Genomic DNA, 20,532 nt, shown 5'->3' with positions numbered 1-20,532 from the left:
TACAGGATGTAACTCAGGATCAGTACAGGATAAGTAATGAAATGTATGTACACAGTGACTCCACCAGCAGAATAGTGAGTGCAGCTCTGGAGTATAATACAGGATGTAACTCAGGATCAGTACAGGATAAGTAATGAAATGTATGTACACAGTGACTCCACCAGCAGAATAGTGAGTGCAGCTCTGGAGTATAATACAGGATGTAACTCAGGATCAGTACAGGATAAGTAATGTAATGTATGTATACAGTGACTCCACCAGCAGAATAGTGAGTACAGCTCTGGAGTATAACACAGGATGTAACTCAGGATCAGTACAGGATAAGTAATGTAATGTATGTACACCGTGACCACCAGCAGAATAGTGAGTGCAGCCCTGGAGTATAATACAGGATGTAACTCCGGATCAGTGCAGGATAAGTAATGTAATGTATGTACACAGTGACTCCACCAGCAGAATAGTGAGTGTAGCTCTGGAGTATAGTACAGGATGTAACTCAAGATCAGTACAGGATAAGTAATGTAATGTATGTACACCGTGACTCCACCAGCAGAATAGTGAGTGCAGCTCTGGAGTATAATACAAGATGTAACTCAGGATCAGTACAGGATAAGTAATGTAATGTATGGGCATAGGGACTCCACCAGTAGAATAGTGAGTGCAGCTCTGGAGTATAATACAGGATGTAACTCAGTATCAGTACAGGATAAGTAATGTAATGTATGTACACAGTGACCCCACCAGCAGAATAGTGAGTGCAGCTCTGGAGTATAATACAGGATGTAACTCAGGATAAGTAATGTAATGTATGTACACAGTGACTCCACCAGCAGAATAGTGAGTGCAGCTCTAGAGTATAATACAGGATGTAACTCAGGATAAGTAATGTAATGTATGTACACAGTGACTCCACCAGCAGAATAGCGAGTGCAGCTCTGGAGTATAATACAGGATGTAACTCAGGATCAGTACAGGATATGTAATGTAATGTATGTACACAGTGACTCCACCAGCAGAATAGTGAGTGCGGCTCTGGAGTATAATACAGGATGTAACTTAGGATCAGTACAGGATAAGTAATGTAATGTATGTACACAGTGACTCCACCAGCAGAATAGTGAGTGCAGCTCTGGAGTATAATACAGGATGTAACTCAGGATCAGTACAGGATAAGGTATGTAATGTATGTACACAGTGACCCTACCAGCAGAATAGTGAGTGCAGCTCTGGAGTATAATACAGGATATATCTCAGGATCAGTACAGGATAAGTAATGTAATGTATGTACACAATGACTCCCCCAGCAGAATAGTGAGTGCAGCTCTGGAGTATAATACAGGATGTAACTCAGGATCAGTACAGGATAAGTAATGTAATATATGTACATAGTGACTCCACCAGCAGAATAGTGAGTGCAGCTCTGGAGTATAATACATGATGTAACTCAGGATCAGTACAGGATAAGTAATGTAATGTATGTACACAGTGACTCCACCAGCAGAATAGTGAGTGCAGCTCTGGAGTATAATACAAGATGTAACTCAGGATCAGTACAGGATAAGTAATGTAATGTATGGGCATAGGGACTGAGGCGTTTATGTAGATTATTTCTATATATAAATTTTAAAATGCTAGACATACAATTTATTTATTTTTCAACCAATGAATTGTGGTCTTGCTCTTGTGTATAATCTTAGATGTACAGTGAAGGAAATAAGTATTTGATCCCTTGCTGATTTTGTAAGTTTGCCCACTGTCAAAGTCATGAACAGTCTAGAATTTTTAGGCTAGGTTAATTTTACCAGTGAGAGATAGATTATATAAAAAAAAAAAAGAAAATCACATAGCCAGAATGATATATATTTATTTGCATTGTGCACAGAGAAATAAGTATGTGACCCCCTACCAACCATTAAGAGTTCAGCCTCCTCCAGACCAGTTACACGCTCCAAATCAACTTGGTGCCTGCATTATAGACAGCTCTTACATGGTCACCTGTATAAAAGACTCCTGTCCACAGACTCAATGAATCAGTCTGACTCTAACCTCTACAACATGGGCAAGACCAAAGAGCTTTCTAAGGATGTCAGGGACAAGATCATAGACCTGCACAAGGCTGGAATGGGCTACAAACCCATAAGTAAGACGCTGGGTGAGAAGGAGACAACTGTTGGTGCAATAGTAAGAAAATGGAAGACATACAAAATGACTGTCAATCGACATCGATCTGGGGCTCCATGCAAAATCTCACCTCGTGGGGTATCCTTGATCCTGAGGAAGGTGAGAGCTCAGCCGAAAACTACACGGGGGGGAACTTATTAATGATCTCAAGGCAGCTGGGACCACAGTCACCAAGAAAACCATTGGTAACAGATTACGCCGTAATGGATTAAAATCCTGCAGTGCCCGCAAGGTCCCCCTGCTCAAGAAGGCACATGTACAGGCCCGTCTGAAGTTTGCAAATGAACATCTGGATGATTCTGAGAGTGATTAGGAGAAGGTGCTGTGGTCAGATGAGACTAAAATTTAGCTCTTTGGCATTAACTCAACTCGCCGTGTTTGGAGGAAGAGAAATGCTGCCTATGACCCAAAGAACACCGTCCCCACTGTCAAGCATGGAGGTGGAAACATTATGTTTTGGGGTGTTTCTCTGCTAAGGGCACTGGACTACTTCACTGCATCAATGGGAGAATGGATGGAGCCATGTACCGTCAAATCCTGAGTGACAACCTCCTTCCCTCCACCAGGACATTAAAAATGGCTCGTGGCTGGGTCTTCCAGCACGACAATGACCTGAAATATACAGCCAAGGCAACAAAGGAGTGGCTCAAAAAGAATCACATTAAGATCATGGAGTGGCCTGGCCAGTCTCCAGACCTTAATCCCATCGAAAACTTATGGAGGGAGCTGAAGATCCGAGTTGCCAAGCAACAGCCTCGAAATCTTAATGATTTACAGATGATCTGCAAAGAGGAGTGGGCCAAAATTCCATCTGACATGTGTGCAAACCTCATCATCAACTACAAAAAACGTCTGACTGCTGTGCTTGCCAACAAGGGTTTTGCCACCAAGTATTAAGTCTTGTTTGCCAAAGGGATCAAATACTTATTTCTCTGTGCACAATGCAAATAAATATATATCATTTTGACAATGTGATTTTCTGTTTTTTTTTATATATAATCTATCTCTCACTGGTAAAATTAACCTAGCCTAAAAATTCTAGACTGTTCATGTCTTTGACAGTGGGCAAACTTACAAAATCAGCAAGGGATCAAATACTTATTTCCTTCACTGTACTTCCTACCCGTTCATGGGTGACATCTCATCCCTGGTCCCGCAGTTATATTCATGTCATATTTTCTATGTGAGATTTCTTCTTGTCTTTTGTCCTTTATATTACTAGTATAAAAACAACATAAAACTATTATAATGTAATATCCCTTTATATATAATACCAGGCGCACAATACATCTCAACTCTTATTTCAGCTTCCATGGAACTACAACTCCCAGCAATACCTGCCAGCCATTTCTTATCCAACCAGCTGTAACTCTGCAGGTGTCCTGTACATCACTCTGGCAGGACATCCTGGTACTTGTAGTCCCCAAGCAGTTCCTGAGCCAAGTGGCGCTTATGTCTGCAGCTCTGCAGTAATTCCTCTCATTACTCATAGATTACACATTGGATAAGAGGATCAGCGCGGCTCCCAGTCTACATAACAAATGTCACTGGATGCTGCCTCTTCTAGAACCGGCCGGAGCGATGCCCTGCTGCATGCTGGGAAGTGTAGTCCAGAGGCTGGAAAACACTATGTCCATCGGATTACCTGTAGCAAGGTGTGGACTACAACTCCCATCATGCACCGCTTAATCCTACCTGAAGCTTCTTGCGTTTAAATGTCCCAGACACGTCACAGGGACTGAAGATACAGAAGAGAGGAGGCTGCAGGACACAGGTAGGGGCAGATCATGGGGCTGGGGGCTAAGGAGGGTCTCTATACACAATCCTCTCTATACAGCGGTATCTTAAAGGACACTAAACAAGACCTATCTTTATTATATATTTCTTCTGTTGAGGATCCGTTTCTGTTTTTGGCTTAAAAAAATACATGCAAAATCTTTTACAAATCTGCACTGTGTGAACATGGCCTAACACTCCAGCACTGTTATAAGCGGCGGAATTTGGAAATGACTGGCCCTTTAAATACAGTTTTTCCGGTGCCGTTTCATATCAGGAGAACAATCCATGCCTCTCCAGCTGTTGGAGAACTACTAGTCCCAGCATAGCCTGGTAAGCAGTTACCCACCTCTATCTTCACATGAAGTAAGAATAGCGCGGTACGCAGCACGATTCTTCCCACCAAATCGACGGACACCACGACGGAACCCAACAGACCCCATTATATGTCAACGGGGGTCCATTAGGTGCCATTGGTCTCCGTCATGTGACAACTTCATTTTTCTGCTCTCATGAGGGACTGAGAGACACTTCTTGTAGCCGCTCTGGCTAATAGATGATGGGTCTGTACGGGTGGGGTCCCCTTTCTAATTACTAACAGGGTATATAACAATGGGTTTTCTAAACAAGACAACACCTGTAGGGTCAGTTCACACATAGCGTAAATACTGTGGATTTTCCGCAACGTATTTTGTTGTTGAAAATCGGCACAATTATACAGTAGCAGCAGAGTATATGAGATAAAACCAATCTCCTCCACACGCTGCGCAAATGATAAGCGGAAAAACCACAGAAAAATTTACCTGCGGTACGGTTTTTAATTCGCAGCGCAACAATTGTATTTGCGGTATCGCTGCTTTTGCGTTGTTGGTTTTTACAATTAAATGACATACTAGATGTAGAATTTTTTTTTAAAAAACTAACATAATAAAATCTCCTACCGTTTTGTGTATGCAGCTCCTATGTAGACCTATGTGTCTTCATGGTTACAGACTACTTATTTGTAGTCTGTAGCCATGGAGACACATCGGCATAGGAGCTGCATACACAAAACTGGGGTAGATGTATAATCAAGACTTTCTTACTTTTTCTTTTGTTTTAGATGCAAAAGTCAGGACACCCCTATACACCCATCAGATGGTCGTCTGGGGCCGCCGAAGTCGGCAGATTCGGTGTATTGTCATGTGATGTGCGCGGGGGCGTCCTGACTTTTTTCCGGACAGCAGATGTCAAGGGAAAGAAGGATCGGGAATGTTGGATTTCAATAAACGAGGCAGATTTCCGTACAGGAGTCTAGAAAAGCAGGGTGACACCCCCGGAGAGCTATAGTGCCATAGTCTGGCACTGCTTCCTTTCATGCATCAGGATGATGGATTTATACCTGTAGGGGGGAGGCTACCCTAGTACATGAAGTTTTGCTGTAAATTGGCGCGGTTTTGCCACGTGATTTTTTTGCGGTACGATTTCTGCAGGATTTTAGTCACCTCTCTGCAGATTAAATATCAGACCAAAAATTTTCTGCAAGTGTAAGGAAGCGGAAACCTCCGGCGGAACAACCGGATACAATCGTCTTTTTATCTTCTATTGTAACAATGGAGGAGATTAAAGAGACCAAACTCCGCTCAATGCCATCCCAGCCCACACAGGGGCGCTGGTCATTAAAGGGCCATACACTGCAAGACATGAGAAAGTCAATAAGAATATAATGATATTTTTTTTTACACAGTTTCCAAATCCCCAACATAGATTTGGGTTTCTGTCTGACTGAAGCCACCACTAGGGGGAGCTCACTGCATACTGTGTTGTTTCAATGGGACCTAAATAAGTCTACATGCAATGAGCTCCGCCTAGTGGTGACTGCAGGCAGATGGAATTTCCACCCTTGGGTCACCCTGTGACCCTCAGGTGTTTATTATTTTTATATACCTTCCTGGGAAATCTAGGACAAGCCCTTTGGGAACTGTAATGTCAGCAATATTGGTCTGCCCATCCAGCTTTGCCAGACCCCTGAATAGCAAAACTGCCTAGTTGATCCAACCACTGTGCTCTCATATTGCGCGTGAAAAATGTGCGTTAATCTGGTCCGTGTGTGTTGCGTTATGCATCAGCGTGCTTTGTGAGGGGCATGCGCTATTCACGTAGTCACAAAGCACATCTTTTTGTTTTTTATTATTTTCAACTGAATTGATGCGCAAATCCCGCACATGCATGTGCATCCGTGTGCTGTCCGTGGTTTTCACGCACCCATTGACTTCAATGGGCGCGTAGGTGCGTGATAACGCACCAATATAGGACATGCAGTGAGTATCACGCAGCGCACTCTCGCTGTGTGAAAAATCACGCATGCGTGAATGGCCCCATTGAAATCAATGGGTCCGTGTGCTGTGCATTGTTTCAATGCACCGCACACGGACGTTATTCACGCTTGTGTAAATGGGGCCTAAGAAGTGAAAGAAAGCACTTTTTTTTATTTTATAACAGCGTAAACATGAATGACGCTATAAATGTGTTATTACGGTCGCGACTATACCGAATATGTGTGTATTTTATTATTGAGACTTATTTTAATGTTTATTGTAAAAAATGTGTGTGTATTTTTTATCTATTTGTTTTTTACTTTTTTAGTTTTTTAACTTTAATGTACTGGTATATATCTATATACTGATTGTAGACAGGCAGTTGTTAGGACACACCTAAGTATGCCCTAACAGGAAATATGGTCAGACAGCCCTGGGGACCTTCAATGAACCCTTAGCTGTCTGCCCATATATGGTATGTCCCTCAATCGCGTCACAGGGATTCCCCGTGACGCGATCCAAAGGGCACCCCCCCCTTCTCATTCACCCCTTGAATGCTGTGGTGGTGGTCAGCTTTGATTGCAGCATTCAGGGGAATAGTGGCGGAGATGAGAGGTTTCTCTGTGTAATGCAACCATTTGCCCCGCTCCTGACAATAAGTGCGCGCGCGGTCAGCCAGAGGTGATGCAGCCAGTGCTGCACTAATGAGCGGCAGTTCAGGCACTGAAGACAGAACTTTGGGGTGACTTGCAGTACGCCCGCCATGTTCTGTCTTCAGTGCCGGCAATCAGTGCAGCGCTGGTCGCATCCCATCATGCTGCCGGCGTGCACACTTGTTAGGACTCAGGAGCGGGGCAATGGCTGTATCACACATGTATCACAGAGCCGCTGCCCCGCTCTTATACATTCATGTGCTACCACACAGCTTAGTATCGAAATACATGAAATAACGGTATTGAACAGTTTCAGGGTGCATGGCATCGAAACAGTATCGAAGTTTCGATGCATCGTGCATCCCTAGTTCAGAGCTGCAAATCCCCTGCAAAGACAGAGTTACATGATCAAATTCTACCTTCCTGCAGCCACCACTAGGGGGAGCTCACTACATACAGATATATACAGCTCCCATAGAGTTACATGATAACATTCTGCTGCCTGCAGCCACCACTAGGGGGAGCTCACTACATACAGATATATACAGCTCCCATAGGGTTACATGAGAACATTCTACTGCCTGCAGTCACCACTAGGGGGAGCTCACTACATACAGATATATACAGCTCCGATAGAGTTACATGATAACATTCTGCTGCCTGCAGTCATCACTAGAGGGAGCTCACTACATACAGATATATACAGCTCCCATAGAGTTACATGATAATATCCTGCTGCCTGCAGTCACCACTAGGGGGAGCTCACTACATACAGAGTATATTGCTCCCATAGAGTTACATGATAATATTCTGCTGCCTGCAGTCACCACTATGGGGAGCTCACTACATACAGATTATACAGCTCCCATAGAGTTACATGAAAATATTTTTCTCCCTGCATTCACCACTAGGGGAGCTCACTACATACATATTATACAGCTCCTATTGGACTCAATAATACATTGATATGCAGTGAGCTCCTACAACAGTCGGACCTCTAGCTAGAGCAATTACTGTTACATTATTCTTGCTCTTACTTTTGCAGGGTAAACCGCAGGTGGAGATGGCTGTGGTGAAGAGCGGGTGGCTCTGGAGGCAAAGTGAGTGCTATTTTAAAGCCCGTTCATTGGTCCCGTCACTACCAGGATCTGTTCCTCTTTGAATTTTCGCCGTTGTTGGTCAGGAATGTGGATATTGAAGGGGACAGAAGATCAATCATGAGACCCCGTCATGAGCAGTAAAACATTAAGAGGAGTATTTATTAAGCCGGACATTTTTATACGCCATTCTTAAGCCGAACAGCGCTGGAGCAAAACGCACAAAGTTTATTAGAAGACACACGCCGCTAAATACAAATCTGGTGCATTTTTTCCCTGTGTGTGCACGAAAACAATCTGATTTACGCCTGCTTGCAGCGGCTTAGATTTGCACTAATTCGCACTTTAATTTGAGCCAAAAGCCGCTCCCATTATCCTGCCCACTTTTCCAGCCACTTTTGAAAAGTAGTGAAAGAATCAAAAGGTCACAAATTATTGCACAAATTTGACGTGTGACATAATTTTTAACTTTTTAATGCCAGAAAAGTAACGTAAAGCCGTAAGAAATTCCACCCTAAGGTTGGACTTTTCTTTATACAGGGAAGTGAGACAGTCGGGTACCCAATGGGGTCCCCAGAATCGGGGCACGGTAACCCTTGAGGACACTGAAACTCATAGGAGAGAAGCTGCTCCCAAAATAGCAGGCATGGGACATCTTTGGGGACACGGCCCTTTTCATGGGGTCCCAGAACAATGGGCACAAATACATTGGAGCATGATAATACTTTTGGGGGGGAACTTGGTGACACTTGGTGGTTGGGGGGTGCCAGGACAGTGGGCAAATAGAAACCACGCACCATTTATAACACTGGTATCGTCTTATGGGGCGAAGGAGCTTTGGGCCCCTATCAGACATCAGAGCCCAGGTGCAACTGCTACCTCTGCACCCCCTATAGCTGCGCCCCTGTTTATCATCACTAATGTAGAGGTAATATAGTCTACAAATCATAAAGATGTACAACCAGAGTATTCCGTTTGTGGTGGTCCTTAACAAGTGTAGAAATGTTGGGTGGATTTCTTTCCTGAGCGATTCTATCTTCTAACACTGTCCTCACCACAATTGTCTATAGGCTCTGTTTTGCGCCGGTGGAAGAAGCACTGGTTTGACCTATGGATGGATGGCGGTCTAGTCTATTACCCTGATGAAAATCGGAGAAACATGGAGGAACGCGTCCTACTGAAATATAACTGTATAAATGTCAGGTCCGGGCAAGAGTGTGAAGGTGAGCGAACAACTACAATATAATCTATTGTACCCTAGAACATACTATATAAGTAGATGTATAATTATATACCCAGGTTATACCAGCATGCTCCATATCACTATATACAAGAAGATGTATAACTTATACCAGCTGTACATATATAATTATATACAGAAGATACCCGGGTTATACCAGCATGCTCCATATCACTATATACAGGAAGATGTATAACTTATACCAGCTGTACATATATAATTATATACAGAAGATACCCAGGTTATACCAGCATGCTCCATATCACTATATACAGGAAGATGTATAACTTATACCAGCTGTACATATATAATTATATACAGGAGATACCCAGGTTATACCAGCATGCTCCATATCAATGTATACAGGAAGATGTATAACTTATACCAGCTGTACACATATAATTATATACAGAAGATACCCAGGTTATACCAGCATGCTCCATATCACTATATACAGGAAGATGTATAACTTATACCCGCTGTACATATATAATTATATACAGAAGATACCCAGGTTATACCAGCATGCTCCATATCACTATATACAAGAAGATGTATAACTTATACCGGCTGTACATATATAATGATATACAGAAGATACCCAGGTTATACCAGCATGCTCCATATCACTATATACAAGAAGACGTATAACTTATACCAGCTGTACATATATAATTATATACAGAAGATACCCAGGTTATACCAGCATGCTCCATATCACTATATACAAGAAGATGTATAACTTATACCAGCTGTACATATATAATTATATACAGAAGATACCCAGGTTATACCAGCATGCTCCATATTACTATATACAGGAAGATATATAACTTATACCAGCTGTACATATATAATTATATACAGAAGATACCCAGGTTATACCAGCATGCTCCATATTACTATATACAGGAAGATATATAACTTAAACCAGCTGTACATATATAATTATATACAGAAGATACCCAGGTTATACCAGCATGCTCCATATTACTATATACAGGAAGATATATAACTTATACCAGCTGTACATATATAACTATATACAGAAGATACCCAGGTTATACCAGCATGCTCCATATCACTATATATAAGAAGATGTATAACTTATACCACCTGTACATATATAATTATATACAGAAGACACCCAGGTTATACCAGCATGCTCCATATTACTATATACAAGAAGATGTATAACTTATACCAGCTGTACATATGTAATTATATATAGAAGATACCCAGGTTATACCAGCATGCTCCATATCACTATATACAAGAAGATGTATAACTTATACAAGCTGTACATATATAATTATATACAGAAGATACCCAGGTTATACCAGCATGCTCCATATCACTATATACAAGAAGATGTATAACTTATACCAGCTGTACATATATAATGATATACAAAATATACCCAGGTTATACCAGCATGCTCCATATCACTATATACAAGAAGATGTATAACTTATACCAGCTGTACATATATAATTATATACAGAAGATGCCCAGGTTATACCAGCAGGCTCCATATCACTATATACAAGAAGATGTATAACTTATACCAGCTGTACATATATAATTATATACAGATGATGCCCAGGTTATACCAGCATGTTCCATATCACTATATACAGGAAGATGTATAACTTATACCAGCTGTACATATATAATTATATACAGAAGATACCCAGGTTATACCAGCATGCTCCATATCACTATGTACAAGAAGATGTATAACTTATACCAGCTGTACATATATAATTATATACAGAATATACCCAGGTTATACCAGCATGCTCCATATCACTATATACAAGAAGATGTACAACTTATACCAGCTGTACATATATAATTATATACAGAAGATACCCAGGTTATACCAGCATGCTCCATATTACTATATACAGGAAGATATATAACTTATACCAGCTGTACATATATAATTATATACAGAAGATACCCAGGTTATACCAGCATGCTCCATATTACTATATACAGGAAGATGTATAACTTAAACCAGCTGTACATATATAATTATATACAGAAGATACCCAGGTTATACCAGCATGCTCCATATTACTATATACAGGAAGATGTATAACTTATACCAGCTGTACATATATAATTATATACAGAAGAAACCCAGGTTATACCAGCATGCTCCATATCACTATATATAAGAAGATGTATAACTTATACCACCTGTACATATATAATTATATACAGAAGATACCCAGGTTATACCAGCATGCTCCATATCACTATGTACAAGAATATGTATAACTAATACCAGCTGTACATATATAATTATATACAGAAGATACCCAGGTTATACCAGCATGCTCCATATTACTATATACAAGAAGATGTATAACTTATACCAGCTGTACATATGTAATTATATATAGAAGATACCCAGGTTATACCAGCATGCTCCATATCACTATATACAAGAAGATGTATAACTTATACCAGCTGTACATATATAATTATATACAGAAGATACCCAGGTTATACCAGCATGCTCCATATCACTATATACAAGAAGATGTATAACTTATACCAGCTGTACATATATAATTATATACAGAATATACCCAGGTTATACCAGCATGCTCCATATCACTATATACAAGAAGATGTATAACTTATACCAGCTGTACATATATAATTATACACAAAAGATACCCAGGTTATACCAGCATGCTCCATATCACTATATACAAGAAGATGTATAACTTATACCAGCTGTACATATATAATTATATACAGATGATGCCCAGGTTATACCAGCATGTTCCATATCACTATATACAGGAAGATGTATAACTTCTACCAGCTGTACATATATAATTATATACAGAAGATACCCAGGTTATACCAGCATGCTCCATATCACTATGTACAAGAAGATGTATAACTTATACCAGCTGTACATATATAATTATATACAGAATATACCCAGGTTATACCAGCATGCTCCATATCACTATATACAAGAAGATGTATAACTTATACCAGCTGTACATATATAATTATATACAGAAGATACCCAGGTTATACCAGCATGCTCCATATCACTATATACAAGAAGATGTATAACTTATACCAGCTGTACATATATAATTATATACAGAATATACCCAGGTTATACCAGCATGCTCCATATCACTATATACAAGAAGATGTATAACATATACCAGCTGTACATATATAATTATATACAGAAGATACCCAGGTTATACCAGCATGCTCCATATCACTATATACAAGAAGATGTATAACTTATACCAGCTGTACATATATAATTATATACAGAAGATACCCAGGTTATACCAGCATGCTCCATATCACTATATACAAGAAGATGTATAACTTATACCAGCTGTACATATATAATTATATACAGAATATACCCAGGTTATACCAGCATGCTCCATATCACTATATACAAGAAGATGTATAACTTATACCACCTGTACATATATAATTATATACAGAAGATACCCAGGTTATACAAGCATGCTCCATATCACTATATACAAGAAGATGTATAACTTATACCAGCTGTACATATATAATTATATAAAGATGATGCCCAAGTTATACCAGCATGTTCCATATCACTATATACAGGGAGATGTATAACTTATACCAGCTGTACAAATATAATTATATACAGAAGATACCCAGGTTATACCAGCATGCTCCATATCACTATGTACAAGAAGATGTATAACTTATACCAGCTGTACATATATAATTATATACAGAATATACCGAGGTTATACCAGCATGCTCCATATCACTATATACAAGAAGATGTATAACTTATACCAGCTGTACATATATAATTATATACAGAAGATACCCAGGTTATACCAGCATGCTCCATATCACTATATACAAGAAGATGTATAACTTATACCAGCTGTACATATATAATTATACACAAAAGATACCCAGGTTATACCAGCATGCTCCATATCACTATATACAGGAAGATGTATAACTTATACCAGCTAAACATATATAATTATATACAGAAGATACCCAGGTTATACCAGCATGCTCCATATCACTATATACAAGAAGATGTATAACTTATACCAGCTGTACATATATAATTATACACAAAAGATACCCAAGTTATACCAGCATGCTCCATATCACTATATACAAGAAGATGTATAACTTATACCAGCTGTACATATATAATTATATACAGAAAATGCCCAGGTTATACCAGCATGCTCCATATTACTATATACAAGAAGATGTATAACTTATACCAGCTGTACATATATAATTATATACAGAATATACCCAGGTTATACCAGCATGCTCCATATCACTATATACAAGAAGATGTATAACTTATACCAGCTGTACATATATAATTATATACAGAAGATACCCAGGTTATATCAGCATGCTCCATATCACTATATACAAGAAGATGTATAACTTATACCAGCTGTACATATATAATTATATACAGAATATACCCAGGTTATACCAGCATGCTCCATATCACTATATACAAGAAGATGTATAAGATATACCAGCTGTACATATATAATTATATACAGAAGATACCCAGGTTATACCAGCATGCTCCATATCACTATATACAAGAAGATGTATAACTTATACCCGCTGTACATATATAATTATACACAAAAGATACCCAGGTTATACCAGCATGCTCCATATCACTATATACAAGAAGATGTATAACTTATACCAGCTGTACATATATAATTATATACAGAAAATGCCCAGGTTATACCAGCATGCTCCATATTACTATATACAAGAAGATGTATAACTTATACCAGCTGTACATGTATAATTATATACAGGAGATACCCAGGTTATACCAGCATGCTCCATATCACAATATACAAGAAGATGTATAACTTATACCGGCTGTACATATATAATTATATACAGGAGATACCCAGGTTATACCAGCATGCTCCATATCACTAAATACAAGAAGATGTATAACTTATACCAGCTGTACATATATAATTATATACAGATGATGCCCAAGTTATACCAGCATGTTCCATATCACTATATACAGGAAGATGTATAACTTATACCAGCTGTACATATATAATTATATACAGAAGATACCCAGGTTATACCAGCATGCTCCATATCACTATGTACAAGAAGATGTATAACTTATACCAGCTGTACATATATAATTATATACAGAATATACCCAGGTTATACCAGCATGCTCCATATCACTATATACAAGAAGATGTATAACGTATACCAGCTGTACACATATAATTATATACAGAAGATGCCCAGGTTATACCAGCATGCTCCATATCACTATATACAAGAAGATGTATAACTTATACCAGCTGTACATATATAATTATACACAAAAGATACCCAGGTTATACCAGCATTCTCCATATCACTATATACAAGAAGATGTATAACTTATACCAGCTGTACATATATAATTATATACAGAAAATGCCCAGGATATAGCAGCATGCTCCATATTACTATATACAAGAAGATGTATAACTTATACCAGCTGTACATGTATAATTATATACAGGAGATACCCAGGTTATACCAGCATGCTCCATATCACTATATACAAGAAGATGTATAACTTATACCGGCTGTACATATATAATTATATACAGGAGATACCCAGGTTATACCAGCATGCTCCATATCACTATATACAAGAAGATGTATAACTTATACCAGCTGTACATATATAATTATATACAGAAGATACCCAGGTTATACCAGCATGCTCCATATCACTATATACAAGAAGATGTATAACTTATACCAGCTGTACATATATAATTATATACAGAAGATACCCAGGTTATATCAGCATGCTCCATATCACTATATACAAGAAGATGTATAACTTATACCAGCTGTACATATGTAATTATATACAGAATATACCCAGGTTATACCAGCATTCTCCATATCACTATATAGAAGATGTATAACTTATACCAGCTGTATATATATAATTATATACAGGAGTTACCCAGGTTATACCAGCATGCTCCATATCACCATATACAAGAAGATGTATAACTTATATTAGCTGTACATATATAATAATATACAGAAGATGCCCAGGTTATACCAGCATTCTCCATATTACTATATACAAGAAGATGTATAACTCATACCAGCTGTACATATATAATTATATACAGAAGATACCCAGGTTATACCAGCATGCTCCATATCACTATATACAAGAAGATATATAACTTATACCAGCTGTACATATATAATTATATACAGAAGATACCCAGGTTATACCAGCATGCTCCATATCACTATATACAAGAAGATGTATAACTTATACCAGCTGCACATATATAATTATATACAGAAGATACCCAGGTTATACCAGCATGCTCCATATCACTACATACAAGAAGATGTATAACTTATACCGGCTGTACATATATAATTACATACAGAAGATACCCAGGTTATACCAGCATGCTCCATATCACTACATACAAGAAGATGTATAACTTATACCAGCTGTACATATATAATTATATACAGAAGATGCCCAGGTTATATCAGCATGCTCCATATCACTATATGCAAGAAGATGTATAACTTATACCAGCTGTACATATATAATTATATACAGAAGATACCCAGATTATACCGGCATGCTCCAGATCACTATATACAAGAAGATGTATAACTTATACCAGCTGTACATATATAATTATATACAGTAGATACCCAGGTTATATCAGCATGCTCCATATCACTATATGCAAGAAGATGTATAACTTATACCAGCTGTACATATATAATTATATACAGAAGATACCCAGGTTATACCAGCATGCTCCATATCACTATATACAAGAAGATGTATAACTTATACCACCTGTACATATATAATTATATACAGAAGATACCCAGGTTATATCAGCATGCTCCATATCACTATATACAAGAAGATGTATAACTTATACCAGCTGTACATATATAATTATATACAGGAGATACCCAGGTTATACCAGCATGTTCCATATCACTATATACAAGAAGATGTATAACTTATACCAGCAGTACCTATATATAATTATATGCAGAAGATACTCAGGTTATAACAGCATGCTCCATATCACTATATACAAGAAGATGTATAACTTATACCACCTGTACATATATAATTATATACAGAAGATGCCCAGGTTATACCAGCATGCTCCATATCACTATATACAAGAAGATGTATAACTTATACCTGCTGTATATATATAATTATATACAGAAGCTACCCGGGTTATACCAGCATGCTCCATATCACTATATACAGGAAGATGCATAACTTACACCAGCTGTACATATATAATTATATACAGGAGATACCCAAGTTATACCAGCATGCTCCATATCACTATATACAAGAAGATGTATAACTTATACCAGCTGTACATATATAATTATATACAGAAGATACCCAGGTTATACCAGCATGCTCCATATCACTATATACAAGAAGATGTATAACTTATACCGGCTGTAAATATATAATTATATACAGAAGATGCCCAGGTTATACCAGCATGCTCCATATCACTATATACAAGAAGATGTATAACTTATACCAGCTGTACATATATAATTATATACAGAAGATACCCAGGTTATACCAGCATGCTCCATATCACTATACACAAGAATATGTATAACTTATACCTGCTGTATATATATAATTATATACAGAAGCTACCCGGGTTATACCAGCATGCTCCATATCACTATATACAGGAAGATGCATAACTTACACCAGCTGTACATATATAATTATATACAGGAGATACCCAGGTTATACCAGCATGCTCCATATCACTATATACAAGAAGATGTATAACTTATACCGGCTGTACATATATAATTATATACAGAAGATACCCAGGTTATACCAGCATGCTCCATATCACTATATACAAGAAGATGTATAACTTATACCAGCTGTACATATATAATTATATACAGAATATACCCAGGTTATACCAGCATGCTCCATATCACTATATACAAGAAGATGTATAACTTATACCGGCTGTACATATATAATTATATACAGAAGATGCCCAGGTTATACCAGCATGCTCCATATCACTGCATACAAGAAGATGTATAACTTATACCAGCTGTACATATATAATTATATACAGAAGATACCCAGGTTATACCAGCATGCGCCGTATCACTATATACAAGAAGATGTATAACTTATACCGGCTGTACATATATAATTATATACAGAAGATGCCCAGGTTATACCAGCATGCTCCATATCACTATATACAAGAAGATGTATATCTTATACCAGCTGTACATATATAATTATATACAGAAGATACCCAGATTATACCGGCATGCTCCAGATCACTATATACAAGAAGATATATAACTTATACCAGCTGTACATATATAATTATATACAGAAGATACCCAGGTTATACAAGCATGCTCCATATCACTGTATACAAGAAGATGTATAACTTATACCAGCTGTACATATATAATTATATACAGAATGTACCCAGGTTATGCCAGCATGCTCCATATCACTATATACAAGAAGATGTATAACTTATACCAGCTGTACATATATAATTATATACAGAAGATACCCAGGTTATACCAGCATGCTCCATATCACTATATACAAGAAGATATATAACTTATACCAGCTGTACATATATAATTATATACAGGAGATACCCAGGTTATACCAGCAGGCTCCATATCACTATATACAAGAAGAGGTATAACTTATACCAGCTGTACATATATAATTATATACAGAAGATACCCAGGTTATACCAGCATGCTCCATATCACTATATACAAGAAGATGTATAACTTATACCAGCTATACATATATAATTATATACAGAAGATACCCAGGTTATACCAGCATGCTCCATATCACTATATACAAGAAGATGTGTAACTTATACCAGCTGTACATATATAATTATATACAGAAGATGCCCAGGTTATATCAGCATGCTCCATATCACTATATACAAGAAGATGTATAACTTATACCAGCTGTACATATATAATTATATACAGGAGATACCCAGGTTATACCAGCATGCTCCATATCACTATATACAAGAAGATGTATAACTTATACCAGCAGTAGCTATATATAATTATATGCAGAAGATACTCAGGTTATAACAGCATGCTCCATATCACTATATACAAGAAGATGTATAACTTATACCACCTGTATATATATAATTATATACAGAAGATGCCCAGGTTATACCAGCATGCTCCATATCACTATATACAAGATGATGTATAACTTATACCAGCTGTAATATATAATTATATACAGAAGATACCCAGGTTATACCAGCATGCTCCGTATCACTATATACAAGAAGATGTATAACTTATACCGGCTGTACATATATAATTATATACAGAAGATGCCCAGGTTATACCAGCATGCTCCATATCACTATATACAAGATGATGTATAACTTATACCAGCTGTACATATATAATTATATACAGAAGATACCCAGATTATACCGGCATGCTCCAGATCACTATATACAAGAAGATATATAACTTATACCAGCTGTACATATATAATTATATACAGAAAATACCCAGGTTACACAAGCATGCTCCATATCACTGTATACAAGAAGATGTATAACTTATACCAGCTGTACATATATAATTATATACAGAAGATACCCAGGTTATACCAGCATGCTCCATATCACTATACACAAGAATATGTTTAACTTATACCAGCTATACATATATAATTATATACAGAAGATACCCAGGTTATATCAGCATGCTCCATATCACTATATACAAGAAGATGTATAACTTATACCAGCTGTACATATATAATTATACACAAAAGATACCCAGGTTATACCAGCATGCTCCATATCACTATATACAAGAAGATGTATAACTTATACCAGCTGTACATATATAATTATATACAGAAAATGCCCAGGTTATACCAGCATGCTCCATATTACTATATACAAGAAGATGTATAACTTATACCAGCTGTACATGTATAATTATATACAGGAGATACCCAGGTTATACCAGCATGCTCCATATCACTATATACAAGAAGATGTATAACTTATACCAGCTGTACATATATAATTATATACAGAAGATACCCAGGTTATACCTTCATGCTCCATATCACTATATACAAGAAGATGTATAACTTATACCAGCTGTACATATATAATTATATACAGAAGATGCCCAGGTTATACCAGCATGCTCCATATCACTGCATACAAGAAGATGTATAACTTATACCAGCTGTACATATATAATTATATACAGAAGATACCCAGGTTATACCAGCATGCTCCATATCACTATACACAAGAATATGTATAACTTATACCAGCTATACATATATAATTATATACAGAAGATACCCAGGTTATATCAGCATGCTCCATATCACTATATACAAGAAGATGTATAACTTATACCAGCTGTACATATATAATTATACACAAAAGATACCCAGGTTATACCAGCATGCTCCATATCACTATATACAAGAAGATGTATAACTTATACCAGCTGTACATATATAATTATATACAGAAAATGCCCAGGTTATACCAGCATGCTCCATATTACTATATACAAGAAGATGTATAACTTATACCAGCTGTACATGTATAATTATATACAGGAGATACCCAGGTTATACCTTCATGCTCCATATCACTATATACAAGAAGATGTATAACTTATACCAGCTGTACATATATAATTATATACAGAAGATGCCCAGGTTATACCAGCATGCTCCATATCACTGCATACAAGAAGATGTATAACTTATACCAGCTGTACATATATAATTATATACAGAAGATACCCAGGTTATACCAGCATGCTCCGTATCACTATATACAAGAAGATGTATAACTTATACCGGCTGTACATATATAATTATATACAGAAGATGCCCAGGTTATACCAGCATGTTCCATATCACTATATACAAGAAGATGTATATGTTATACCAGCTGTACATATATAATTATATACAGAAGATACCCAGATTATACCGGCATGCTCCAGATCACTATATACAAGAAGATATATAACTTATACCAGCTGTACATATATAATTATATACAGAAGATACCCAGGTTATATCAGCATGCTCCATATCACTATATACAAGA

General features: G+C 37.4%; 1 protein-coding gene across 1 annotated transcript in view; it reads left to right on the top strand.

Annotated features, from left to right (window-relative positions):
• Positions 1–3,917: 3,917 nt before the first annotated feature.
• PLEKHB1 (pleckstrin homology domain containing B1) overlaps positions 3,918–20,532 on the top strand; it is a 37,607-nt gene continuing 20,992 nt past the window's right edge. The window contains exons 1-3 of the mRNA XM_075849924.1: positions 3,918–3,955; positions 7,953–8,007; positions 9,075–9,227. Of these exons, the coding sequence (XP_075706039.1) occupies positions 7,971–8,007; positions 9,075–9,227 (190 nt within the window). The 5' untranslated portion in view covers positions 3,918–3,955; positions 7,953–7,970. The remainder of the gene's footprint in view (positions 3,956–7,952; positions 8,008–9,074; positions 9,228–20,532) is intronic.

Source organism: Rhinoderma darwinii, chromosome 2, assembly GCF_050947455.1.
Source record: "Rhinoderma darwinii isolate aRhiDar2 chromosome 2, aRhiDar2.hap1, whole genome shotgun sequence".
NCBI lineage: Eukaryota > Metazoa > Chordata > Amphibia > Anura > Rhinodermatidae > Rhinoderma > Rhinoderma darwinii.
Note: the sequence above shows the minus strand (reverse complement) of the source record. Positions and strands in the feature narration are given on the sequence as shown.